Below are 23,353 nucleotides of genomic sequence, written 5' to 3' on the forward strand. Positions count from 1 at the left end.
ATATTCAGACTACTATTCTCACAATTCTCACAGAACAATCATTTGATCTTCATATATTTGATTTCAAGATAACTCGTAGGATATTAATCCGTGTCTTGAACCAATTCTCTTTAAGCCTTGTATTATTTACTTGACTCGACCACTAGACCAACTAGACCAACCATGGTGGTTTACTCTGTTGCAATAAAGGCCATAATTGAAGGGACAAAATCAAGGTTGTTCACACTGAGTTGAATAATTTGAAGAACCAAAGAAGATCCTTGCAAGTTCTTAGGAAAATTATGAATTGATTAAGGCTAATGGTTAGATAGCTTCTCTGTTTACCACTTGGTACTTCATGGAACAGGAAACGGGTGTGGTTTTTTGACTGATTATACCAAGGGGCACTGAACTTTCCATCAAAGTTGAAGAAAAAACCCTAAGATACAGCTCGAGTTGATAAGATAAATGGTGCCTTGTGATTTCGAAAACTTACCATCAACGAGAAAGTACATTCACTCATTTCGTCTCGACTATAATATCACCAATGTCAAGCACTACAAGGGTTTCCTTCCCAAATAGTGTGAATCCCACAGTTACCTGCATCAAGGAAATCAATTATGGTTACATAAAAACAATTTCTTCTATCTCTTTGTAGCAAACTCTTCATCTAGAAGAAAACAGCACACCTTTCCACTCTTACGGTTCACTTTCTTAAGAGAGCCTTCGAATTCTGCAAAAGTCCCGGATGCGACCCGAACGGTTGACCCCGGAGATAAAGTATTAACAGCTTTTTTAGGTCTTCCTTTGTGCTTTGTGGCAGTAGTACCGTTAGTATCTAAGCCAGTCTCGAGCACGCTGGGATTCGGAGCTTGCTCTTTCTGTTTCTCTAGAAAAGCCTGGTCATGTCTTTCTTGCTCTTCCTTTGCCTCTTTAAAAATTGCTTCCATGTCGTCTTGAGATACTGGCTTTGGTTTGTTTATCTGTCGTTTCCTGTGTAATGCTAAAACTATCAGAACAGCAGAGTGATTACTGTGGACAATACATTTCAGAAGTAGGGAAAATACAGAGTTTTCTACATTTGAACTTGTTGGATGAAAGCTACTGTCCATAGTCTTGAAATTCCAAATTTAACTACAAAAGTCTTCCCAAAAAATTTTAGATTCAGTTCAATGCCACAGCCTAATAGATTCCAAAATCCTTCGGTTTCTAGATTACAAGACAAACAAATCTCATAATCCCAAATGGCCACTAGTGTTCCTGTGAGATCCCATATCGGTTGGAGAGGAGAACGAAACATTCCTTATAAGAGGGTAGAAACCTCTCCCTAGCAGACGCGTTTTAAAAACCTTGAGGGGAAGCCCGAAAGGGAAAGTCCAAAGAGGACAATACCAGCTAGTAGTGGGCTTGAGCCGTTATAAATGGTATCAAAGCCAGACACTGGACGATGTGCCAACGAGAAGGTTGAGCCTTGAAGGAGGGTGGACACGAGGCAGTGAGCTAGCAAGGACGTTGGGCCCTGAAGGGGGTGGATTCCAGGTCCTACATCGATTGGAGAGAGGAACGAGTGCCAGCGAGGACGCTGGGCCCCAAAGGTGGGCGGATTGTGAGATTTCACATCGGTTGGGGAGGAGAACGAAACATTCTTTATAAGGGTGTGAAAATCTCTCCCTGGCACACACGTTTTAAAAGCCTTGAAGGGAAGCTCGAAAGCAGAAGCCCAAAAAGAACAATATCTACTAGCGGTGGGGTTGGGATGTTACAGTTCCTCATTTTCTGTTAGAAGTTTCTTTACAATTTCTGAGTAGAGTTATCTCCTAAAGAACAAATATTTGCATAACTATTTTCGCAAAGACGAAAAACAGAATAACAACTCACGTGTTTCCGACCTTCGCACCAACAAAGCCTCCAACTCCATCACACTCTCTAATGAAGTCATGCATCTCCTTGTTCATGATACACCTTATAAATACAGATCCAGGAAAAACAGCTTTCGGTTTAACCGTGTAAGAACCGTTCTTTAATTTCCTCTTCTCATGGACAGACGGGTAATATATCTGCAAGAAGTTAAGTGTTGATACACATAATCGTCTCTAACAATTTGTGCTAACTGAGAGGTAAAAAAAAAAAAAAAACCAAAAAAAACTCCCCATTTTACTAAGTTTTATTACCTTCTTCTAAAACAAACTCTGCACACGATGGTTCCTCTTGTTTCCTTGTTGAGGGCTCGGATTGTGAATCTGATGTTAGTGTAGTTAGTGTGGATCTTGATTTTCAGCATCATAGCAGCTTTTGTGAAGAAGTTATATTTGAGGATTCTGTTTATACTAACAACTTAACAACATTTTTCCAGTCATCCATCAAGTCAGATTCCCCCATTTTTAAAGTTTCAATGAAAATCAACCATCAAAAAGTGATACTCTAATACAGGATAAATTCTCCTCACTAATGAAGGCATGGCTACTCAATGAGTTAGTTTGTGGAGGTCATTTATCGTGTTGGTGCTTTTGTTTGGAATGGTTAAGTAAATTTGATTGGGGAGTTTCAGTTGCTTCTATCTCGGATCATTCTGTCTATTCAGCTATGCACTCGATTAAAGTCATCTTTATTAAGAACTACGAACCCTATGATATTGTCCACTTTGAGCATAAGCTCTCATGGCTTTACTTTTGGTTTTCTAAAAGGCCTCATACCAATGGAGATTTATTCCTTATATAATTCATGCTGAATCCCTTAGCCAATGTGAGACTCCTTGAAGATCATCAACAATCTTTTTGGATTATACCAGAAATTTGAAGCTCTTTGGAGTTTTCGTTTTGGCTTGAATCTTTTATAAGAAGTTGAAGATTATGAACGTTTCTAACTCAACTTCGATAGCTTTTTGGTTTGTTTCCAAACAACGGAACTCAGAAGATTTTCATATTTTGAGTTATGCTAATGAATTTAGAAAACAACACAACAGAATCCATTCAATTATCCAAATCAACACAATACACAAAATCCAATTGAGCGACGAACACAGAAATCAAAGAGTCGAGTGCAGAAATTTCACCTTGAAATCGAGGTCAGGATAGTTCCTAGCAAGAGAACGAGCGAGGCGTTCGACAATTTCTTGGCCTCTAACACGAGAGACCCGCATAACCCACCATTGAGGACCTAATTTAGAAAGGTAATCGAGATTGAGCTTCTCAGTCCAATTGGCAAATTCCTTCTTCGGCTTCTTGCAGAGCCTCTCTTCCACCTCTTCCCTCCAATTAGTGGTTTTCGTCTCTCTCCTTTCGTTCCTCAGCCTCCTCCTCTCCCGCGCCGACAGCTGCAGGACATCATCAGCGGCTGTTTCGAGGGCGGCAGAGATTGATAATTGGGTGCGCAGGGAAGAAGAGAGAGAGAAGGAAAGGGAAGGGAAAGAGGGAGAGCGAAGAGAAAGTGTAGTCCAAGTCAGAAGCCTGCAGGCCATCGTCTTCACAGGAACCAGTTTTCGATTACTGGTTCGGGTGTGGAGTCACCAGTGATGATAACGCCGATTGGTGGTGTTATTGGGACTCCCATTCGTCGTTGCTGGATGAAGAAGATAATTTTGGTTGCGAGCCGACTTGTCGCCTTTGAGAATCGAGTTGCATTATTCTGGGCCGGGTTTTACAGTCCGAGCCCATAGCCCATATAAAGTGAAACGAGTTAACCGAGATGTTCATCACAATAATTACACAAATATTTTTTACATTTATATTTTTTTTTTGGTGCCAATGGAACTAATTTATTTATGTATTTGGGTTTTTTTTGGTGAAATGATTTTACCAATAAATAAATAATTTACAATAAGATAGTTAAATCTAAATTTTAATAAGATAGTAAACAAACCCCAATTAATATTTTATACTATGAAATAAAATGTATATATTAAAATAATTAAATAACTATTATTTTAAAAAAATTAATTAATTAATAATTAATCATCAAAATTTTTACAAGAATGAAAAATGAAATAGGTAGCTAGGAAGAAGCCTTCTCCGTCTCCGCCCATGAACATGAACATGAACATCTCTAGATCCGAGCTGTTACCTCCATTAAATGAATTCGTGGAAAACAGAGCATATACAACAATGAATCGGAGTCCAAAAATATTGGAATTTATGTAGGGGGAATTAAAGGAGAATTATTTACCGAAGAAATAAAGACAACAAAAGAATCAAGCCAAGAACTTCTGCAATTTCTCCACCTCCTCTGAGCTTCCAATAAATATTGGTGAGCGTTGGTGAATCTGCTCAATAACACATCATCAAAATTTACATTAACATCTCATACTATATATATCCACAACCTTAACCTATAATCCTATTAACATCACTCATATAATCACATTACCTCCATCGGTATGATGTCGAGTATTCTCCCCTGACCGTCGATTGCCATCCCTCCTGCTTGTTCGATCAGGTAGCTCATCGGTGCGCACTCGTACAACAATCTAAGGTTCCCATTTTTATTGTGCACGTTTGCAGGGTTTCCGTAGATGCCTCCAACAAGCAGCATTCTATGGATTTCGCCGACCAGACAGCCGATGTAACGGCCAGAGTAGGACTTGCCTGAGGACGTCGGTTGTCGGAGATGATCGATGTATTTCTTTAACTTGTCGTCCCATAGATCGTAGTTTCCTTCATTGAAAGAATAGATCTTTCCCAAGCTTGGCATCTTGATGTTGGGATGAGTTAACACAAATTCTCCATAGGTTGGGTCCAAAGTGAAGGAAAAAACTCCTTTTCCTATGGAGATTGTGAAGACAACTGAGCTTGAATAGAGGCAGTAACCAGCTGCCAATAGGTTGCTTCCTGGTTGGCATACATTCATGATGCATTTTTGTTCTTCTTGATTAAGCTATAAGAAAATGAAAATGATCCAGATTGATCCGAATTTCAAGGAATCAACTCAATCAAACGGTACGTAGACTTATATGATCTTATAAACTAATATTATTCCCCATTCGAACACAAATGACATGAGTTCCTACAGCCTGCTGAGCATCATTGGGAGAGCTATCTCACATCAACTAATTAAAGGGTTCATCATGAATTTATAAGAAAAGAATACATCTCCTTTGGTATAAGACCTTAGGAGAAACCAAAAGCAAAACCATGAGAGTTTATGTTCAAAGTGGACAATATCATACTATTGTAAAGGTTCGTGATTCCTAACATGGTATCAGAGCCATGTCTTAACTTAGCTATATCAATAGAATTCTCAAATTTCGAACAAAGAAGTTGTGAGCCTCAAGGGTATAGTCAAAAGTGACTCAAGTGTCCGGCTCCAGAGAAAAAGGAGTCACTCTCGATTAAGGGAGGCTGCTCGAGGGCTCAATGTGCCTCAAAGGAGGCTTTATGATGTACTTTGTTCGAGGGGATGATTGTTGAGGATGGTTGGGAGAAGTGTCCCACATCAGTTAATTAAGGGGTTGATCCGGGGTTTATAAGTAAAGAATACATCCCTATTGACATGTTGAGAATTATTGGGAGAGGTTATACTCAAAGTGGATAATATCATATCATTATGGTGGTGCGTGATTCCAAATACACCCATCATCTAAATATACATCTAAATGCACGCTGCATCTTTCCCATACCAAACATTTTAAACTCAGAGCATTGAGTAAAAGTTTCAGACAATCTTTTGAAGAAGTGTTGCAGATGGCCTTGAGAAACATTCATATATGTAAGGGGAAGAAGATGAATTACCGTAGAGTCATCGTCAATGTCGAAGAGGCATTGCTTATCAGGCGCATAAATGCCAAAGATGGAACCAGTGGTCAAGGCAGTGTCAATATTGGCCGAGCCATCAATGGGATCAAACACAACGACGTAGTTTCCAGAGTACGTTTCCTCCACTGCAACTGGTACGTCTTCTTCCTCGGAAGCTATGATCCCTGTGCGCCCAGTCGATCTAAGGCAGCTGCAGAACAACTGCAAAATTTCTCCATGTAAACATCAATGGATTTCACTAACAGACAATTGATGTTGCATTAGCAAAAGTTTTAGGTAATTAATTACGCCGTTCTAAACTTATCCAAAAATCTAGACAACGACAGAACCAGAAGAAGCACAAATTAACTCAAAAAACAAACCCTAATAAATCACCTCGTTGGAAATGACGTCTAGTTTCTTCTGGTCTTCACCTTGGACATTAATAGTACCATGGGCGCCGGTGAGGTTGATAATGCTGGATCTCTGCAGCAGCGAAGCGATCTGTTTGCAAGCGAGAGAGATGCTGGAGAGGACGATGGTGAGTTCGGCATCGATTTGCCCCGATTGTTCCTGCTTCAGCAACCATGTGGTAAGGTTTTCTACGTCGAATCCAGCTCGTCTCGGGTTCTTCGGTCGGATCTCCGGGTCGGTCGTTCCCAAGCTCACCGCTCTAATCGGAAACTTGGCTGCCGGAGCGACGGAGAAGGTGTAAGAGCGGTGGGTGTGGAAATTGGCAGACGGGAAACGGGCGGAGCTGAAGAAAAGATTGGTGGAGAGGAGAGCTTGTAGAGGAGAGGATGAAATGGTGCGAATCATCTTCTCTCTCTTCACTCTGTGTTGTGTGTTGAAGTTGTTATTGGTGGCTTATCGCCTTTGTGAAACCATTGTGTGATTCTCAAGAGTTCTTGCAAGTAATCAATCAATTACGTACCTTTGTCATATGTTTCAATATTTATTTTTATTTTCTTCAAGAAATCAAATATGGAAAGAGGTCGCTAGAATCTATAGTTTGAAATTGTTGTTCGAGGAAAATTAGTCAATATATTATATTCAGACAATCGTCTTGGTTTTCTTTGCAGTCGAATAATTGTTTTTATGATAGTGTTTTATAGGTATGCCTCAGACAATTTATTAACTTTATCCCCAGATCTTTCGAATTTGTTTGTTTGTGGTTATTGTTATAATTAAATAGACACATTACTGTTTGCACCGTAATTGTTCATAGCCATTGAAAGTGTAATCAATTTGTTAGTGTTACTAAGTCATTTCTAAGATAAAAGAATCGTTTTTAGTTTAACATATAGATGAATTTCTACATCCAATTTGATAGATGATATATACTTTAACTATTGACGCAATAAGCAATTTCCTATGGCATGCGATGGTCCCTGTTGATAAATCAAATCACTGGGAGAAAAGTAATTTCGCCACTATTTTTTGGGCGAATAAAGATTATTTGATTAAAAAAGGAGGATGGTTTAGCTCAGTTAACAATTGAGCAATTAGGATGAGACTCCACCATAGCATCAACTCACCCTTTCAAATAGGAATGATGAGGTGACATAGTTTCAATCAGACAAGAAATATGAAAAATCAACTTACTAGCTTTTGTTTTATCGGGTTATCCATTACTTCACTCAAATCCCTAAGAATTATGTAAAGGGAGAGAAAAGAAAGAAACCGATAGCCAGTGGAAGCAAAACTCAATGTTTTGAAGAAGTAAATAATGCTATTAAAAATTTTCTTTCAAGTCCAACTCAAATCTATGTCGAAAAACTAAAGATCACATCTAGAAAAATGGAAGAAAAAAAAAATTGTACTTAAAAGAAGGTTTAATACTTGTGGGAGAAATAATGGTGTTGCTTTGAAGGTGTTGGGTCCTCAATCTCATTTTCTAGACCCCCTTTCTATTCCCACATCACAAACAGATGAAATTATGCTGTTGTTTGGATATGGATTAGGCTTTTCATGTGGAAGCAAATTTAAGTGCACAAGCCAGAAGTATTTATTCAGTATTGAAATCAACTTTACAAGAACAGAATAAAACTAATATACCTTTTTTCTTCATCTCCAATCAACCAAAACCCTCGTTCAAGCTAAATATTTCTCCACCTTCTCCACTTCGTCCACGCTCCCAATATACAGAGGCACACGTTGATGAATCTATTCCAAAACACAAAATCAAAACAAAATGAAAACCTTCCGACTCAAATTTAGTGAGGATTGTGGAGAGAAGAGTCCTACATCGGCTAATTAAGAGGTTGATCATGAAATTATAGGTAAGGAATACATCTTTATTGGTATGAGACCTTTTTGGTAGCTTATGCTCAAAGTGGACAATATCATTCCATGGTTGAGGATTATAGTTTTTAACAAGATATTAGAGTCATGCCTTTGACTTAGTCATGTCAATAGAATCCTTAAATGTTGAACAAAAAAGTTGTGAGTCTCGAAGGTGTAGTCAAAAGTGACTCAAGTGTTGAACAAATGATGTACTTTATTCGAAGGCTCCAAAGAAGGAATCAAGCCTCAATTAAGGGGAGGTTGTTTGAGGGCTCCATAGGCCTTAGGGAGGTTCTATGGTGTACTTTGTTCGAAGGGAGAATTGTTGAGAATTGTTAGGAGAGAAGTTCCATATCAATTAAGGGGTTGATCATGAATTTATAAATAAGGAATATATGTCTATTGGTACGAGGCTTTTTGGGAAAACAAAAAACAAAGTCACGAGAACTTATGCTCAAAGTAAACAATATCATATTATTGTGGAGGATTGTAGTTCCAAACAATGAAACTAATTTGAGTATCGTGTATAAAACCCTATCCATCTATTCAAGTTGGTAGGTTGACACATTTTTAAGGCTCCAGGAGTGAAATTATATGGATTAGAGGAACTAACCTCTGTTGGTTGTATGTCGAGAATTCTCTGATGGCCATCAGAGCCTTTGCCCCCGGCTTGTTCCACTATGAAGCTCATTGGTGCGCACTCATACAAGAGCCTCAGCTTCCCGTTCTTGCTTTTCTTGTCTCTAGGATACCCATAAATGCCACCATAAAGCAGGGTTCTATGGAAATCACCGACCAAACTACCAATATATCTAGCAGAATATGGCTTCCCACTGGGGCCTGGATCTTTCAAATCATCGATGTACTTCTTCAACTTGTCATCCCACAACTGATAATTCCCTTCATTAAAGGCATAAATCTTCCCAGCCTTGGGAATTTTGATGTCCTCCTGTGTTAGCACAAATTCTCCATACATGGGGTCTAAGGTAAAGGAAAAAACGCCTTGTCCAATGGTGAGCACGAAGATTACGGAGCTTGAGTACATGCAATAGCCGGCGGCGAGCAGGTTGCTTCCTGGCTGACACACATTCACAACGCACCTCTGTTCTGTTGTGCCGAGCTGCTCGTTGACATTTCATCAATCACTTAGAGGGCATGATATGGGTTGGCCCATTTTTGGGAGAAGTTAAGGAAATGCTGTGGAAATAAGGGAATGGGGGTATTGACTTACATTGGACTCGTCGCCGATGTCAGCGAAGCACTCGTCGTTGGGGCTGTAGATGCCGAAAATGGAACCCGTGGAGACGGCGGCATCGATATTGGAGGAGCCGTCGAGTGGATCAAATACGACGATATAGTTGCCGGAGTAGCTCTCTTCTACGGCAACTGGCACATCTTCTTCCTCTGATGCTATAATCCCTGTTCGCCCGCTTGATCTCAAGCAATTGGAGAACACCTATGGCAATGTATTTGCTTGTTAACTTAGAACTTAAAAACACAGAAAAACACATTTTCTTTTTGTTTTTCAAAATTCTATTTATTTTCTCATCATTCTCTACCATAATTTTCATCTAAACAATAGATTTCTTTTTTTTTTAGAAAAAGAAACTAAGGTTTTCAGTTTCAGATAACAAAACTAAGAAAAGATTTAGAGTCCTAACAATTTCTTTTCTGGTGATTGTTCTAGAGCAGAGTACGAAATCACGCACCTCATTAGAGACAACGTCCAGCTTTTTCTGGTCCTCTCCCTGAACATTGACGGCTCCCTGAACTCCAGTCAAGTTCGAAATACTCGCTCTCTGCACCAGCGAAGCTATTTGCTTACACGCCATAGAAATGCTCGAAAGCACAATCGTCAGTTCCGCATCGATCACTCCCGCTTGCTCCTGCTTCAGCAACCAATTCGTCAACGTCTCGATCTGAAACGTGCCTTTCCTTTTCGTTTCCGCCTCTTTCGCTGCTCCAACCGCCGCGCACCGGACTGCAGTAGCACAGCCGTACCTTCTCTTTCCACGGCATGGCGGATGAACAGGGGATGAGACGGGGAGGTGAAATGGAGAGAGACGAGATAGAGAGCGAGAGACTACTGGCGATGATAGATGGCAAGGCGACGCCGTTGCTGTGGCGGAAGCCATTGATGATGACGATGAAGATTCCTCTTCTTCTTCTTCTTCTTCTTCTTCTTCTTCTTCTTCGTTCTCTTCTCTGGCGCTGGTTGGGTTCTGAATTTGATTGAATTTGTTTCATAGTTTCAGTGAAGGATTGTGAGGTTCGCAACGGTTGATGCGATTTTGGGTCCCACTTTATCTCACTCTTTTCTGTGATTATGCTTCGTCGAGAGTCCAATGGGAGATGGATCCGTTGAGTTGGATTAGGTTTTTTATCTGGGCTTTTTAATTGGGCCCTTTTAAAGCCCAATAATTTCCAAATTTAATAAATCAAAATCAAGATGGGCTTGTATTGTGAACCTTTTTTTTTTTTTTTTGGCTAAAATAATTTTATTATTTTCATTTTTTTTTTGGAGAAGGGTGTAAGAGGTATTTAATTTGTACAATTATTACAAAAACATAAATTAATTTTTTATTTTATCTAGAAAAATATCCCATATCTTAAATTTTTTTAATAATGCCATAAAATATTCTTATTTTTATTAAACTTTTTGAAAAGGGTTTAAAAAATAAACAAATATCAAATTTATGGAAACAAATTTTAGTTTATGTAGAGTTCGTATTTGATGGAAGATATTCTCCTAAATTTTGAATTTTGTTTAAAAATAATATCTTAAATTTTTTTAAAAAATTCAGTAATACTATTACCCTTATTAAAAAATAAAATTGTTTCAAAAGTATAAGAAGATTTTAAAAAATTAAGTACTATATTCGAGGAAACTGTTAATATTATGTTTTAAAATTAATTTTAGAAAAAAAAAAAGGTTTTTATTATTAGTATTCGATAAACAATTTCTATTTATAAAATAATGATAGCGAGATTAATGCTAAGTTTAAAAGCGGTTGGCATTTTTAAAAAAATATGTACAAATATTAAATGTTAAATTAATAAAAATATTCTTAAGTTTACTTTTTTTTTTTATTTTTCTCTCTCTCTATCTACAAAATACTGGTAAAATTTGAAAATTTCAATAACATATTTTAAAAAATTCAGTTAAACTTCAAAATAGAATATACTCCTAACTTTTAAAAATAATAAAAATAAAAAATTACTTTTATGGTTAGTATCTCGTTAAAAAATTTAGAGATAATTTATGAGATGTTCCGTCAATAATATATTTTTTAATTTTTTTTAATTTTTTTTATTATTTATTATTATTATTATTTTTTTTTTTTGTAAAAAGTAAAGAATATAAATACTAAGGAACACTAACAATATTTTTTGAATTAAAAGAAAAATTGAAGACTATTAATGATACTTAAAGTTGAAGACTATTTTTAGATAGAATACTAACTATTTATATACAAAAATAATGACGAGAGTATTTTTGAATTATTTTTTAAAGTTTAAAAGTATTATAGAAACTAATAAATATTTAGAGATATTTTTAAGGTAATATTTTTTTTCTATTAATTTAGCGTAAATTTATTTTTTAAAGTTTGTATTATTAATAAATAAAAAAAAAAAGAATTTTAATTTTTTACTTTTTTTAATGTTTGAAAATATTTTAAAGAGTATATTTTAATTAATTTAGGTTTTAATAAGTCTCCCGAATGAACGGTAAAAAGGGATCAAAATTCCGATGTGGGTTAGGCGAGAGAGGAGAGGAGGGTAAAAAGGTAGTTTCGTAATGGACGGTTTGGTAATTGGGAAAGAAAGAGATTCCGAAACATTTGCCCTATAAATTCCTCGGTCGTCTTTATTTCGTATTGAAAATTGGAAGGAGAGCGGTTAAGTCAATAAGGTGACTGAGTTTCGTGGACGGTTGCTGGCGACAGTCCGGTGATGGAGGCCGCTTCTGCCGCCGCCGCCGCCGAGGTCGATGCTACCGTCGCCGAAGGAGGAGGAGTAGATGCATGCGATGATGCCGTTGTTTCCGTGGCAGACTGCGCCAGCGGGGACGACGCTGTGCCGATGGTTGGGGAGGGTGAATCAACTGGTGGCCGAGGCGGCAAAGATAGAGTAAAAGGACCTTGGTCTCCTGAAGAGGATGCGATACTCAGCCGCCTCGTGAGCAAGTTCGGTGCGCGGAATTGGAGTTTAATTGCTCGGGGAATTGCTGGGCGATCCGGAAAGTCTTGCCGCCTTAGGTGGTGTAACCAACTCGACCCTTCCGTGAAGCGCAAGCCATTTACTGGTATTAGACTCTATCCGTAATCACTCATTGCCTCATCTGATTCTTATATTTCATTTGTCGGTCCGATTTTGGATGGTTTTTAGTGTTAAGCGTCTGGAGAAGATAATTGAGTTATATGCTTCTTGATTTAGAATTCAGATATTTATCCCTGTCAATTCTACTTATATATATTTTTCTCGTCGAAGCCTTAATTGTTTTGTTGGACATTGTTCTATTCCACAATTTCTTTTTCGTCTAGTAGGGACTATAATGTGATGCCATCATAAATATCAATGAAAATGACATTTTTTTCTTTTGGCCTAGTTCAATACTGGGTAAACTACTGAAGACGAACACGAACAAGTATGACGTGGATTTCATTTTTGATCATTTGCTTTTTATTCTTGGTAATGTCTTTATGAGCTAAATTTAGAGATCAATAGTTAATTGTTATGAAATTCAAAATTCTCTGCGTGAAGGCAGAGGTTTTCTAAAATCATTCTCAAACATTTAAGAGTTCAGCATGAGATTTATCTGATATATGTTGGTAGCACATATTTAACACTAAGTTAAAGGTATGCGATCGATAAACTACATAGTTAGATGAACAAATTAAAACAATGGAGCATATAGCATATAGGACATACATTTTCTCTTATATTGTTTTTATGTGGTGCACTTTTCCTGTTATTTATGTGTGTTGCATATTAATGCTTCCATATATGGGTAAAGATATGCATTGTGATAATTCATCCTGGTTGTATCCTGCTTTAATGGTTGTCATTTGTTGATATAGTTGTGCAAAATTATTTCTGAAAGTGGTTTAAAAGATTTAAGTGTCTTCAGATGAGGAGGACAGGATCATTGTTGCAGCTCATGCAGTACATGGAAACAAATGGGCAGCAATTGCTCGACTCTTGCCTGGGAGAACGGATAATGCTATAAAGAATCATTGGAATTCCACTTTACGGCGACGATGCACAGAGCTTGAAAGAATCAAGTTAGAATCTGGGAACACTGTGGATGATGCTAGTTTAGAAAAAACCAAGGGATCATCGGAAGAAACCCTTTCATGTGGAGATGTAAATTCCTTTAAATCCTTGGAAGGAAAAGACACCTGCTCACGGGAGCATATTGATGATCAATTTGAAGACAAGGTACCTATAGCTATTGAGGGTCAATTTAGTCATGAAGTCAAAGAACAAGAGCAGCCTACTCTTTTCAGGCCAGTGGCTCGAGTAAGTGCTTTTAGTGTATATAATCCTTTGGATGGCCAAGAGTCTTTGAGGGCATTTTTACGACCTGTTCCCATGCAAGGCCCATTGATTCAAGCATCAACACCAGACGTGGAAGCTAGCAAATTGCTTGAAGGTGTTTACTGTGATCGATCAGTGCCTCATCAATGTGGTCATGGTTGTTGCGAGAGTTATAACCAGGGATCTACAATGGACTCCTTATTAGGGCCAGAATTTGTGGACTTCTCAGAGCCGCCACCATCCTTTACCAGCTTTGAACTAGCTGCAATTGCAACTGACATAAGTAACCTTGCTTGGCTTAAAAGTGGATTGGAGAATGGCAGTGTCAGAGCAATGGGAGATTCGGCTGGAAGATTAAATGGTTCTCAGATGCAAGTGGGGCGTTTATAAGAGACTTTGCCAGTAGCAGATATGATTTATTTTAACAACGATTGTTTATGCGATCCCTTCAGACTACAAGAATTGACCTAATTTATATATTTATGGCACTGATAGGAGGTGTTTCCTCAAGCACACTGGAGAAATTTTTGGAGTTTATTGGATATGTATTTTGTTTTGTGATTAGTTTGTCTTACCCTTTACCATATGTACAGCTTGTCTCTGCTGCTAGGAATCATGGATAAGGGGCAAGTCAAGTGACCCTCATGTCTAAGTTTCCTGAGTCCTGTTTTTTGTTTCTGACCACAAACTCTTTTGAGTTTGGAAATTTTATGAACATGAACGGAACTGTGTGAATTGAGAGGGGCAAAACTTTGTCAATTACATATAGTCCCTGAAATTTCGTGCATCCTTGTTCCAGCTGAAACATTTCTGGAATCTGTTCCTGATGACTGTACTATGGAAAGGTATGGTTCTTCTACCTCAGTGCATGTACTTGTTCTTATTAAGGTATGGTTAGTGGATGTTCCTTATGTTCATTGCCGATAACCGAAACCTTCAGATCTTGTGCCACAATGCCTTCTCAGCACACTAAAGTTTGTATACACATGGATTCATTATATATTTATATGGCATTTTAGAATACTACACTTGCCATCTCCGTTTTTTCCACCTTTTTTTGTGCGGATGGACCTGTGCATCTACCGTGCACCCCATTCCCTCAAAAAAGAAGTAAAAGGAAAAATATAGTTATAAAACTTAGAACGAAGTATAATGTGAAGCACAGCTAATTGAGATGACCAATTGCGTTCTGCATTTCTACTCTCATAACAGGAGTGTACGCACTTGACGTGAATGTCTGTGATTCGACTTGAACATGTTCTTGAAATCACAATTCCTTACGCTTCTGTGATGAGAAAAGCTTACACTTGTATAAAGTCTGAATGTGAGTGTCTTATCCGGTGCTCCATTGGCTATGCCTTGACACGAGCAACTCTATAGGTTCTCCTAGAAATCTCATTATGACATGTCTTCCTTTTTCTTCGTAAATTTTAGAGATGCAGTATCGATACTCTTGGTTGTTATAGCTCATTTATTGGATATTTCCTTTCCCTCTTCCGTTCTTTTTCTGTCTCTCTTTTCCCCCATTTAATTTCCAGCTCTTTGTTTCAGGGCAAACTGAAGCTATGGCCTTCATCGTGGTAGAGATCGGAGATAATTCTAACTGCTCGTTAGTTTTAATTTAGTAGAACTATGGATCTTTTTTCTATGTGATGGCTGATGATTGTCATTGGTATACAGATCACTATAACTTTTGAAGAATTCTGATGTTCTATTTTGGTATAACATGATTGGTTATTTTATATTTAATAGAGGCTGTTTTTCATATGCTTTCACATATTCAAGCGCATGTTAATGAACAGAGCTTTATTCCCATGTCCTTGGGGAGCCCCTATTTGTTTGATTTATTCCAGAAAAAAAGCGGTAGCCTCATGTGGAAATGGTGGGTTACTGCTCTTTGTTGATATTATATAATCTCTTTTATCATTGTCCAATCTGTCTCTCTTCTGATTCATTTGACGTTATACTATTTTATTCATTTGGCTGCCTACTGAAGTGAGCCATAGCTGAATCAGTGAACGGTTATGGAAAGAATGCATGTTTCTGATGTCTTGTTGAACTTACTCATGAAAGTCAGTTCCCATTTCAATGCTTGTGGAGTCTGGATTGAGCAACAAAGTAAGCTGCTGACCTTTATAATATACCATTTGTTTGGTTTTCTTAGTTCAAATTCTCATTTGATGTTCATATTTGTATTTTCTGGACTGATTTCTGGATTGAGAGTTCTGTTTGATCATAGGAATAAAACGTTTGTCTGGAAATATACGAGGATTAGACGTTTGAAGGTAATGATTTGTTATATAGGAATCGAACATCTAGGTATGAATTGACGATTTTTTATAAATTTTTGTCGAATTAGAGCCACGAATTTTGATTGAATTGATTGAGAACTGGATATTTAGTTGCAAAAGTTAAGAATTATTGAATGTTTGTGGTATTTTAGTCGATCTATTAAGCATGGGAATAATGAGTTACGAATTATTGGAAGGTACTATAGCAATTGACTTGGCTTCCAACTGCTCCATAATTTGCATTTGCATTTCCTACAATTATTTTAGGATGAGAGTAAATCCCACATGACTCCCTGTATAATACCTACGCAATTGAATTCATATATTAATGTTTTCCTTTTTACTCTTTTTTTCTGATTCCTTTAATAATTTAATACTCTTTTAGCATCTACAAAATGAATTTTGAGGGGAATTTTTTTTGAATAATGGAAAGTTGTTGAGAGAAATGTCAAAAGTGCCCCTGGTTTACATTGATGGGATATTTTCCCCTGGGAGAGAAACAGTCTTTTTGCACAGTAAAAAGTCATTCTTTCTATTCTCATAACATCCGCAGAACAAGGAGAGAAGCCCAGCAAAGCGACAACTCCTAACTCCAAATTCATTTTTATTATTAAACTCTTTACTTTTCTTTTTTCCTCCTCAGCCAGTCATGGTTCATCTCCGACATATATTTGTCCAAATCCAAAACATTGCATTCTAGGATTACGAACCAGCCCTCTTCTCAATCTGATGAATCCAGTTCGGAACTCTTTAGTTTCCACTGAACCCATCTTCCTTTATTCTCTTCTGTAGCTAAATTTCATGGCTTTTTGAGTTTCTGATTCAGGGGTTTCTTAAAAATGGCGGCTTTGGAGACAGCCGGAGTAGATTTGGAGGAAGGGGGTCGTGGTGGTGACGGCGGACGGCGGGCGGAGGCGGGTGAAGTGAAGGTGCATTCAGAGAGGGATTGTAGGATTTGCCATTTGGGGTTGGAGAGCAACAGTAGTGAGTGTGGAACTGCAATTGAATTGGGCTGTTCTTGTAAGAATGATTTGGCTGCTGCCCACAAGCATTGTGCTGAAGCTTGGTTCAAAATCAGAGGAAACAAGTGAGTTTTAATTTCAAATCCCTTTTCGATTTCACGGTTCTTAAACTAATCTGCTGAGAATTTGAATATAGATAGAATTGTTCTTAGTTGGGATCTTTTTTTAGTGTTTTTGGGAAGCTTGAGAAGGCTGTAGAAAGGAAAAAATTAAAACAAAAACAATGCAATCTTAGTCAAAAGGAATGGAATGGAATGGAATAGAATACGGAATTGAGAAACGAAGCATTATAAAAAAGTTATTCAATTCGTCTTCACTTCATTAACTCTCTACCTTATAATATTATTCTCTTACCTTTCATACACACTAGAATCTCTCATTGATTTATTTTTAAAGTGTATGTCTTTAATAAAGAGGAGATTAGATGTCTTGACGTTACATTATTTGTATCATTCTTAATATATGTATCTTCTTAATTTAAATGTGGTCCTTTTTTTTCTTTGGTTAGGACGTGTGAGATATGTCATTCTATTGTACAAAATGTAGGAGTACATGAACTCGAACAAATGGAGCAACTCCACGAGTTAAACAATGGGACGCTATCGACTACCACGGTGGCTGCTGCTTCCGATGGTGGTCGGAGGTTTTGGCAGGTTCATCGCGTCCTGAATTTTTTTCTTGCTTGTATTGTATTTGCTTTTGTCATATCTTGGTTGTTTCATTTCAATATGCGGTCATAAAACGGTTGTGTACAAAGAAAGGTTTCAATCTTTAAGTTTTAAGTAGCGGTTTCTTTAATCAAGTTTACCTATAAGAAAATGGTAAACAATTGGTGACAAGAAACCACAGTAATGGATTAACAAAGCCACAACAACCTTTTCCAGTATTCTTGTATGTAACAACAAAATGGTGAAGTTTGCATAGCAAAACTCCAAAAAAAAAATAATAATAATGAGAAAAAAGAAGGATAGATACAAGAAAAAGAAGCTACAATAGATAAAAGAAGGGCATAAAAACAATGAAGAACAACAACCCCTACAATTCTTTTGCTCAATTTTTGTTCTTTTTGGCTTCAAATTTAGTGCCCTCTTTTAGAGCTTCTTGTGCTTCATTCTCCATCCCAAGGCTGAACAGGCATGTTGCTTGAAGATACAGAGCAGTCGCCCATTCTGGAGATATTGCCTGAGCCTGCATTGCATCTCCTAGAGCTTCTTGCCCCATCTCGCCCATCAGGTACGATAAACAGCGCCGTGCGTACACCGTCGGCGATACCATCGTCCCGCCATCAATGAACTACAGAGGTGATTATGTTATGACTCGGCGATCTCGGGGGAGGGAGGAGTTCAAAAGACAGTTCAAAATGAGTAAGGAGCACTCACTTGTGTATAGCAATCAATGGCAGTGGCGAAGTCTCTAGCTCGGAAAGCTGTATCTCCATGTTTCTTAGAATTCAGAGTCTCCTGCATTTGACTGGTCCACATTTGAAAGGAAAGCTGAAAAGCCAATGAAATGAAATGTGTTAGGATTCGTTTTCGACGAGAGAGCGTGACAGTGTAAATGACATCGTGTGTTGGGTTAGTGATATCGTTGTGTAACAGCCCAAGCCCACTGCTAGCAGATATTGTCATTTTTGGGTATTCTCTTTTGAGCTTCCCTTCAAGGCTTTAAAACGCATCTGTTAGGGAAAGGTTTTCACATCCTTATAAAAGGTGTTTCGTTCTCCTCTCCAACCAATGTGGGATATCACACGTTGTGTCCCCGGTAGCATTTCGAAAGGAAAACTCGAATATAAACGGGTAGAGGCCAACCTCATTGGCAATGCCCTCATCATCCTTGTATCCATTCTTGTCCAGCATTTCATGTATGGCAGTAAGATCCTTTCTCAAGCACGCTTCGCCAAATGGTGTTAACGATAATGGTTCGGTTGAAGATGCATTCTCATGTTCGATGCCCATCAAAACATAAGACAGAACCTGCTCGAAACCAATTTGATCAGTGATCAGAGCGTTTTAGAAGACGACTCCAACAAACAATACATCGTAATGATTCACAGTGCAAACCTCTGAATCTTTCTGAAGTGGCAAGAGAGCAGTCACGAGAGACTTCGCGTTCGGTCTCTCCCGAGCTTCGTACTGTAAACAACGGGAAGCTAACCTTACCAATTCAGTTCCATCATCATTTGAGAAATGGCCTTCCAATGCAGAATCCATTAGCATCAAGAAGTTCTTCCCACGAATTAGATCAAGTGCCTGAACTCATACAAGCACAAGCAATCATGGATACTTTGCTGTTTCAGTGGAAACTATGCTAAAAATCAAACAGGATCAGGAAAGAACTTACATGGCTGGGGGGAATATGTTTGCCACTAAGAAGATCAAGCAGCAGGGTACCATAGCTATAAACCACACTTTCCGGTGTCACTCGACCTGCCAAAAAAACACGTTTAACCATTCTAATAAGAACCCATCGAACAAATGCGTTCTTTAGACTAAAGAAGAACATAAAAATAGTTTTTTTCAATGCAACACGTGATATAACAATGAACAGAGCTTGTAATAGCCCAAATCGCTAGCAAATACTGTCCTTTTTGGGATTTCTCTTTCGGGCGTCCCCTCAAAGTTTTTAAAACACGTCTACTAGGGAGAGGTTTTCACACCCTTATAAGGAATGTTTCGTTCTCCTCTCCAACCGATGTGGAATCTTACAATCCACCCTCCTCGGATCCAGCGTCATCACTGGCACACTGCCCAGTGTCTGCCTCTAATACCATTTGAAATAGCCCAAGCCCACCGTTAGTAGATACAGTCCTCTTTGAGCTTTCCCTCTCGAACTTCACCTCAAGATTTCTAAAACGCATCTGCTAGTAAGAAGTTTCCACACCCTTATAAAGGGTATTTCATTCTCCTCCCCACTGATCTGGGATCTAACAGAACTTTCGATTCATTATCTTGTGGCATTTTTCACTCAAGTTTTATGCATTGGTATAAGAATATACCTGTTCTCAAGTACTCGGGCGGGGTGAACGCCAGATTCGTACTGTAACTCTTTCCATCCCTACTGTTCTTCATAAGCCCAAAGCACGATAGCCTCGGATTACCATCCTAACAAAACACTCCAAAATCACAACACTAAAACATAAAACCTCATCAGACAAGACAAGGAAGAAAACACTAACTTGATCGAACAAAACTCGATAAGCGTTTAGATCGTGGTACAACGCTCGTCCCCTGGCACTGCAATACTCCAAAGCTTGAGCTAAATACAATGCCACCCTTAATCTCATTGCCCATTTCATTGGATGTGTCTCCCCTAACATTCATATCATCACAAATGAAGAACAGCTATGAACACACTCATATCTCTTCCTCTTTCCAACATTCCATTCACAAAGTTCCTAATAATTCACAAACAATCACAAGATTTGGGTAATGAAATCCTTGCAAGAACTTACAGTGAAAGAGATGTTTAGCAAGAGTTTCATTAGCCATGAACTCTGCCACAAGCAGCCTCTCCTCGCCTTCACAGCAACATCCAATTAAGTTCGCCAAGCGCTCACTCCTCAAATTCCCCACCGATCTTGCTTCTTCCTGAATTACATCAAAAACCCATCAATTTCCGAGACAAATTAAGCAAAACAAAACACATTTGAGAATCAAAGCAAGTTAACGAACAAGGAACTGGCGAGAATCGGGCCATGCGAGCTTGTTGAACCGCTTAACGGCGATCCATCGCCCATTATCGAGCTTCCCTTTGTAAACGACATTAGGGGCTTTTTCTCCATGCTCCGACACGATATTCTCCGACGAAAATCCGCCGGTGGCCGCCTTCAGCCGCTCGAAGCTGAACTGGGTGAAACTCGGCCATAAGTTCCGGTCGTTTTTGTTCGCATTTTCTGCAATCAATGGCGAAAGAAACTCAAAGAAAATGCAAAAAGAACAAATGGGTTTTACAGAGATTAAGCAGAGGAGATTAAAAACGTAAGATACCCAAATCAGAGGACTCCAAAACAGAGGGTTTGAGGTGGGAGTGGAACCAGCAGAAGGAGAATTTGGAGCAGCGAGCCCCCATTAATGGCGGAATATGAACAAACTGTGAAGAACAGAGAAGAAATGAAGAAATTGGGGGCGGAGAAAATTATCAAATAGCATTCATTTTCAAAAAAAAATCTCCCTGTTTTCCAAAATTTTTCTGCTTATACGAACATTTCACTTTAATTTCTTTTATATTCTTTGAATCCATTTCTCTCTCTTGAATTTCATGTCGGTTTGTTTATGCAAAAGAGAGTTGGCTTTGTGGATTCAGCTTTTCTTTTCTTTTCTCTAATCTCATCATTCCACTCTTTCTCTGTTTTCTTTAATTCTTTACCATTTTTTTAAGTTTCTCTTTGATTTATTAAAAAAGATCTTGAATTTGAGGTAACCCAATTGCTCAATTTTGTCAGCTTGCAATAAAAAACATGGACTGAAACTTGAATCAAACGGTCGGATTTGTTTAATCGCTTGAAAAAGTCAAAGAAATCAATGACGTAAAGCCCTCTGTTTAAAAAAAAAAAAAAAAAACAGCACTTGGAATTAGAACTTTTGTCTAAACTCTAATTGTTTTTATTTTCTATTTTTTTTAATATTTTTTAAATTATTGTTGGAGGACAAAAGTCCCTCATCCAAATCGAGAATGATTATGAGTTTATAATCAAAATAATATTATCTTACGAGGGGAAGCCTAAAGTAAAATCATGAAAATTTATGCTTAAAGTATATCATACTATTGTTAAGAGTAGTATTCATATAACTTGGTATCAGAGCCATACTCTAAACTTAGTTATGACAATAGAATCTTCAAGTGTCAAACAGAGACTCTAAAAGAAAAAGAAGTTGCGGCTCAATTAAGGGGAGGTGGAGGTGTTGAATGATGAAAGTCCCACGTGAGTCCCACGAGTTTACAATAAGGAATATATAAAATATTATTAAATAATAATAATGATTTTCCCAATAAGAAAAAAATTAATGCAAATATATTTTAAAATTTGACTAATTTTAAGCGTTATTGAGAAAATACAAAGAAATTCAAAATACATAATATTTAAATTTTTTTTAGGGAAAAAAATGAAATTGCCTTGGTTATTCAACTTTTTGTAGTTGAAATTACCTATTTTTGACTTTTTTTTTTTTTGGGTCAGCTTAATATTAATTACTAATATTAATTACAATTAAATTAATGGCTAAATATTAATATTTATTTTAAAACCATTTAAATATTTTCCTTCACCTATTTTTGACTTGGTGGGTAGCTTAAATTCCTTCATCTCTTCTTAAACATTTAAATTAAAATTTTATTTCCTAATTTTTTTTTTTTCAGTCAAGTTCATGCTGTTGGTAAATATTTAATGAATGGAAAAATATTCCAAAATTAAGGAATTACAGAAAAGTAAGTATTTTATTTTAATTTATTTAAATGTAAATCCACTGAATTAGAGCAATTTAATTTATAAACAGAAATAAAAATAGTTTATTTATTTAGGGAAAAATTTTTAAAAAAATAAAATAAAATAAAAACTAAAAAAAAAAAACATTCTGCCTTAGAAATAGACTGGAAATAAGGACAAGTTCTCATACTTAGTCATGAAGTGCATGTGAAAGGCTGTCTTCAATAGCAGCATAGCATGTGCCTCTGTAACTCAATTATATATATATATATATATATATATATATATATTATTCATGAAAACAAAGTGTATCAAACTATGTATTAAAATAAACATCACTATGAAATATAATCCCCACAACAAAGATTAAATACTTTTATTATGATGGTCAAAGTCGATTGATATTGGTCTGTTATGACCCCGACATTCTCTTGTTATAGAGTCACATTATCTATTTCTCGCTTCGAGTGAAGACTATTCCCACAAATCAACACGAGTCCTTCCAGCATGCGTTGTAGAAGGTCACCAAATATACAATTGTTCCAAATAAAACACGCTTAACTATGAAGTTTCTATGATTGAGCCACTGAAAAAGAAGGTGCATTTCGTTGGTATAAGTAGTGATTTTTAATTCGTTTAAGTTTTTTTAAGTCATCCTATACTCAGGATCACTCTCATTCAAATATAGTACTAATTCATTTGTATACTTGTTATTGACTCGAGTGTCACATATTAAAATTAGTCTTCACCGTTAATTTGAAATTAATATTTGTTCAACTCAATAAATTAATAGTATTTTTCACGAAGAAAAAAAAAAAGTACTTAAATGTTTTGTGATCCCCAAATTTAATTATTTTTATTTTATTTTTTTGTAACTTACATTCAATTTCATTTTATTAATCTCTAACAAGTTTAAAGGTAAAAGTTGATTTCTTCCATTTATTTTAATTAAAAAAATAATAAAAATAAAAACTCACAGCTCTTAACAAATAAACATAAACGGAACCCTAAAATTAGGAATTATTGTTACAAAGATTTGTACACACACCATGGTAGTTGTTGATCATGCAGCATGAGGCTGGCACC

General features: G+C 37.2%; 5 protein-coding genes across 5 annotated transcripts; 1 reads left to right on the forward strand and 4 right to left on the reverse strand.

The window, feature by feature from the left end:
- Positions 1–200: 200 nt before the first annotated feature.
- On the reverse strand, positions 201–3,532 carry LOC111465889 (transcription termination/antitermination protein NusG). The gene is made up of 4 exons (XM_023110335.1): positions 3,032–3,532; positions 1,858–2,036; positions 669–972; positions 201–579 (listed from the first exon to the last, which is right to left on the reverse strand). The coding sequence occupies exons 1-4, from the start codon at positions 3,434–3,436 to the stop codon at positions 499–501; spliced, it is 969 nt and encodes a 322-aa protein (XP_022966103.1). The 5' UTR covers positions 3,437–3,532; the 3' UTR covers positions 201–498.
- Positions 3,533–4,064: 532 nt separating this feature from the next.
- Positions 4,065–6,610, reverse strand: LOC111465887 (fructose-1,6-bisphosphatase 1, chloroplastic-like). The gene is made up of 4 exons (XM_023110332.1): positions 6,102–6,610; positions 5,703–5,927; positions 4,342–4,848; positions 4,065–4,237 (listed from the first exon to the last, which is right to left on the reverse strand). Exons 1-4 carry the CDS (start codon positions 6,522–6,524, stop codon positions 4,166–4,168), a joined length of 1,227 nt encoding a protein of 408 aa, XP_022966100.1. The 5' UTR covers positions 6,525–6,610; the 3' UTR covers positions 4,065–4,165.
- A 966-nt stretch (positions 6,611–7,576) lies between these two features.
- LOC111465886 (fructose-1,6-bisphosphatase, chloroplastic-like) lies at positions 7,577–10,223 on the reverse strand. The gene is made up of 4 exons (XM_023110331.1): positions 9,701–10,223; positions 9,223–9,447; positions 8,605–9,111; positions 7,577–7,871 (listed from the first exon to the last, which is right to left on the reverse strand). The coding sequence occupies exons 1-4, from the start codon at positions 10,124–10,126 to the stop codon at positions 7,800–7,802; spliced, it is 1,230 nt and encodes a 409-aa protein (XP_022966099.1). The 5' UTR covers positions 10,127–10,223; the 3' UTR covers positions 7,577–7,799.
- A 1,647-nt stretch (positions 10,224–11,870) lies between these two features.
- LOC111465888 (transcription factor MYB1-like) lies at positions 11,871–15,689 on the forward strand. Its single transcript, XM_023110333.1, has 3 exons — positions 11,871–12,297; positions 13,123–14,377; positions 15,084–15,689. The coding sequence occupies exons 1-2, from the start codon at positions 11,946–11,948 to the stop codon at positions 13,920–13,922; spliced, it is 1,152 nt and encodes a 383-aa protein (XP_022966101.1). The 5' UTR covers positions 11,871–11,945; the 3' UTR covers positions 13,923–14,377; positions 15,084–15,689.
- A 1,985-nt stretch (positions 15,690–17,674) lies between these two features.
- On the reverse strand, positions 17,675–21,145 carry LOC111465884 (probable serine/threonine-protein kinase BSK3). Its single transcript, XM_023110330.1, has 10 exons — positions 20,832–21,145; positions 20,517–20,737; positions 20,297–20,432; positions 20,021–20,154; positions 19,841–19,946; positions 19,186–19,271; positions 18,906–19,094; positions 18,654–18,818; positions 18,225–18,338; positions 17,675–18,138 (listed from the first exon to the last, which is right to left on the reverse strand). Exons 1-10 carry the CDS (start codon positions 20,911–20,913, stop codon positions 17,896–17,898), a joined length of 1,476 nt encoding a protein of 491 aa, XP_022966098.1. The 5' UTR covers positions 20,914–21,145; the 3' UTR covers positions 17,675–17,895.
- Between the last annotated feature and the right edge of the window lie 2,208 nt (positions 21,146–23,353).

The sequence above is a fragment of the Cucurbita maxima genome, unplaced genomic scaffold, assembly GCF_002738345.1.
Source record: "Cucurbita maxima cultivar Rimu unplaced genomic scaffold, Cmax_1.0 Cma_Scf00030, whole genome shotgun sequence".
NCBI classification, from domain to species: domain Eukaryota; kingdom Viridiplantae; phylum Streptophyta; class Magnoliopsida; order Cucurbitales; family Cucurbitaceae; genus Cucurbita; species Cucurbita maxima.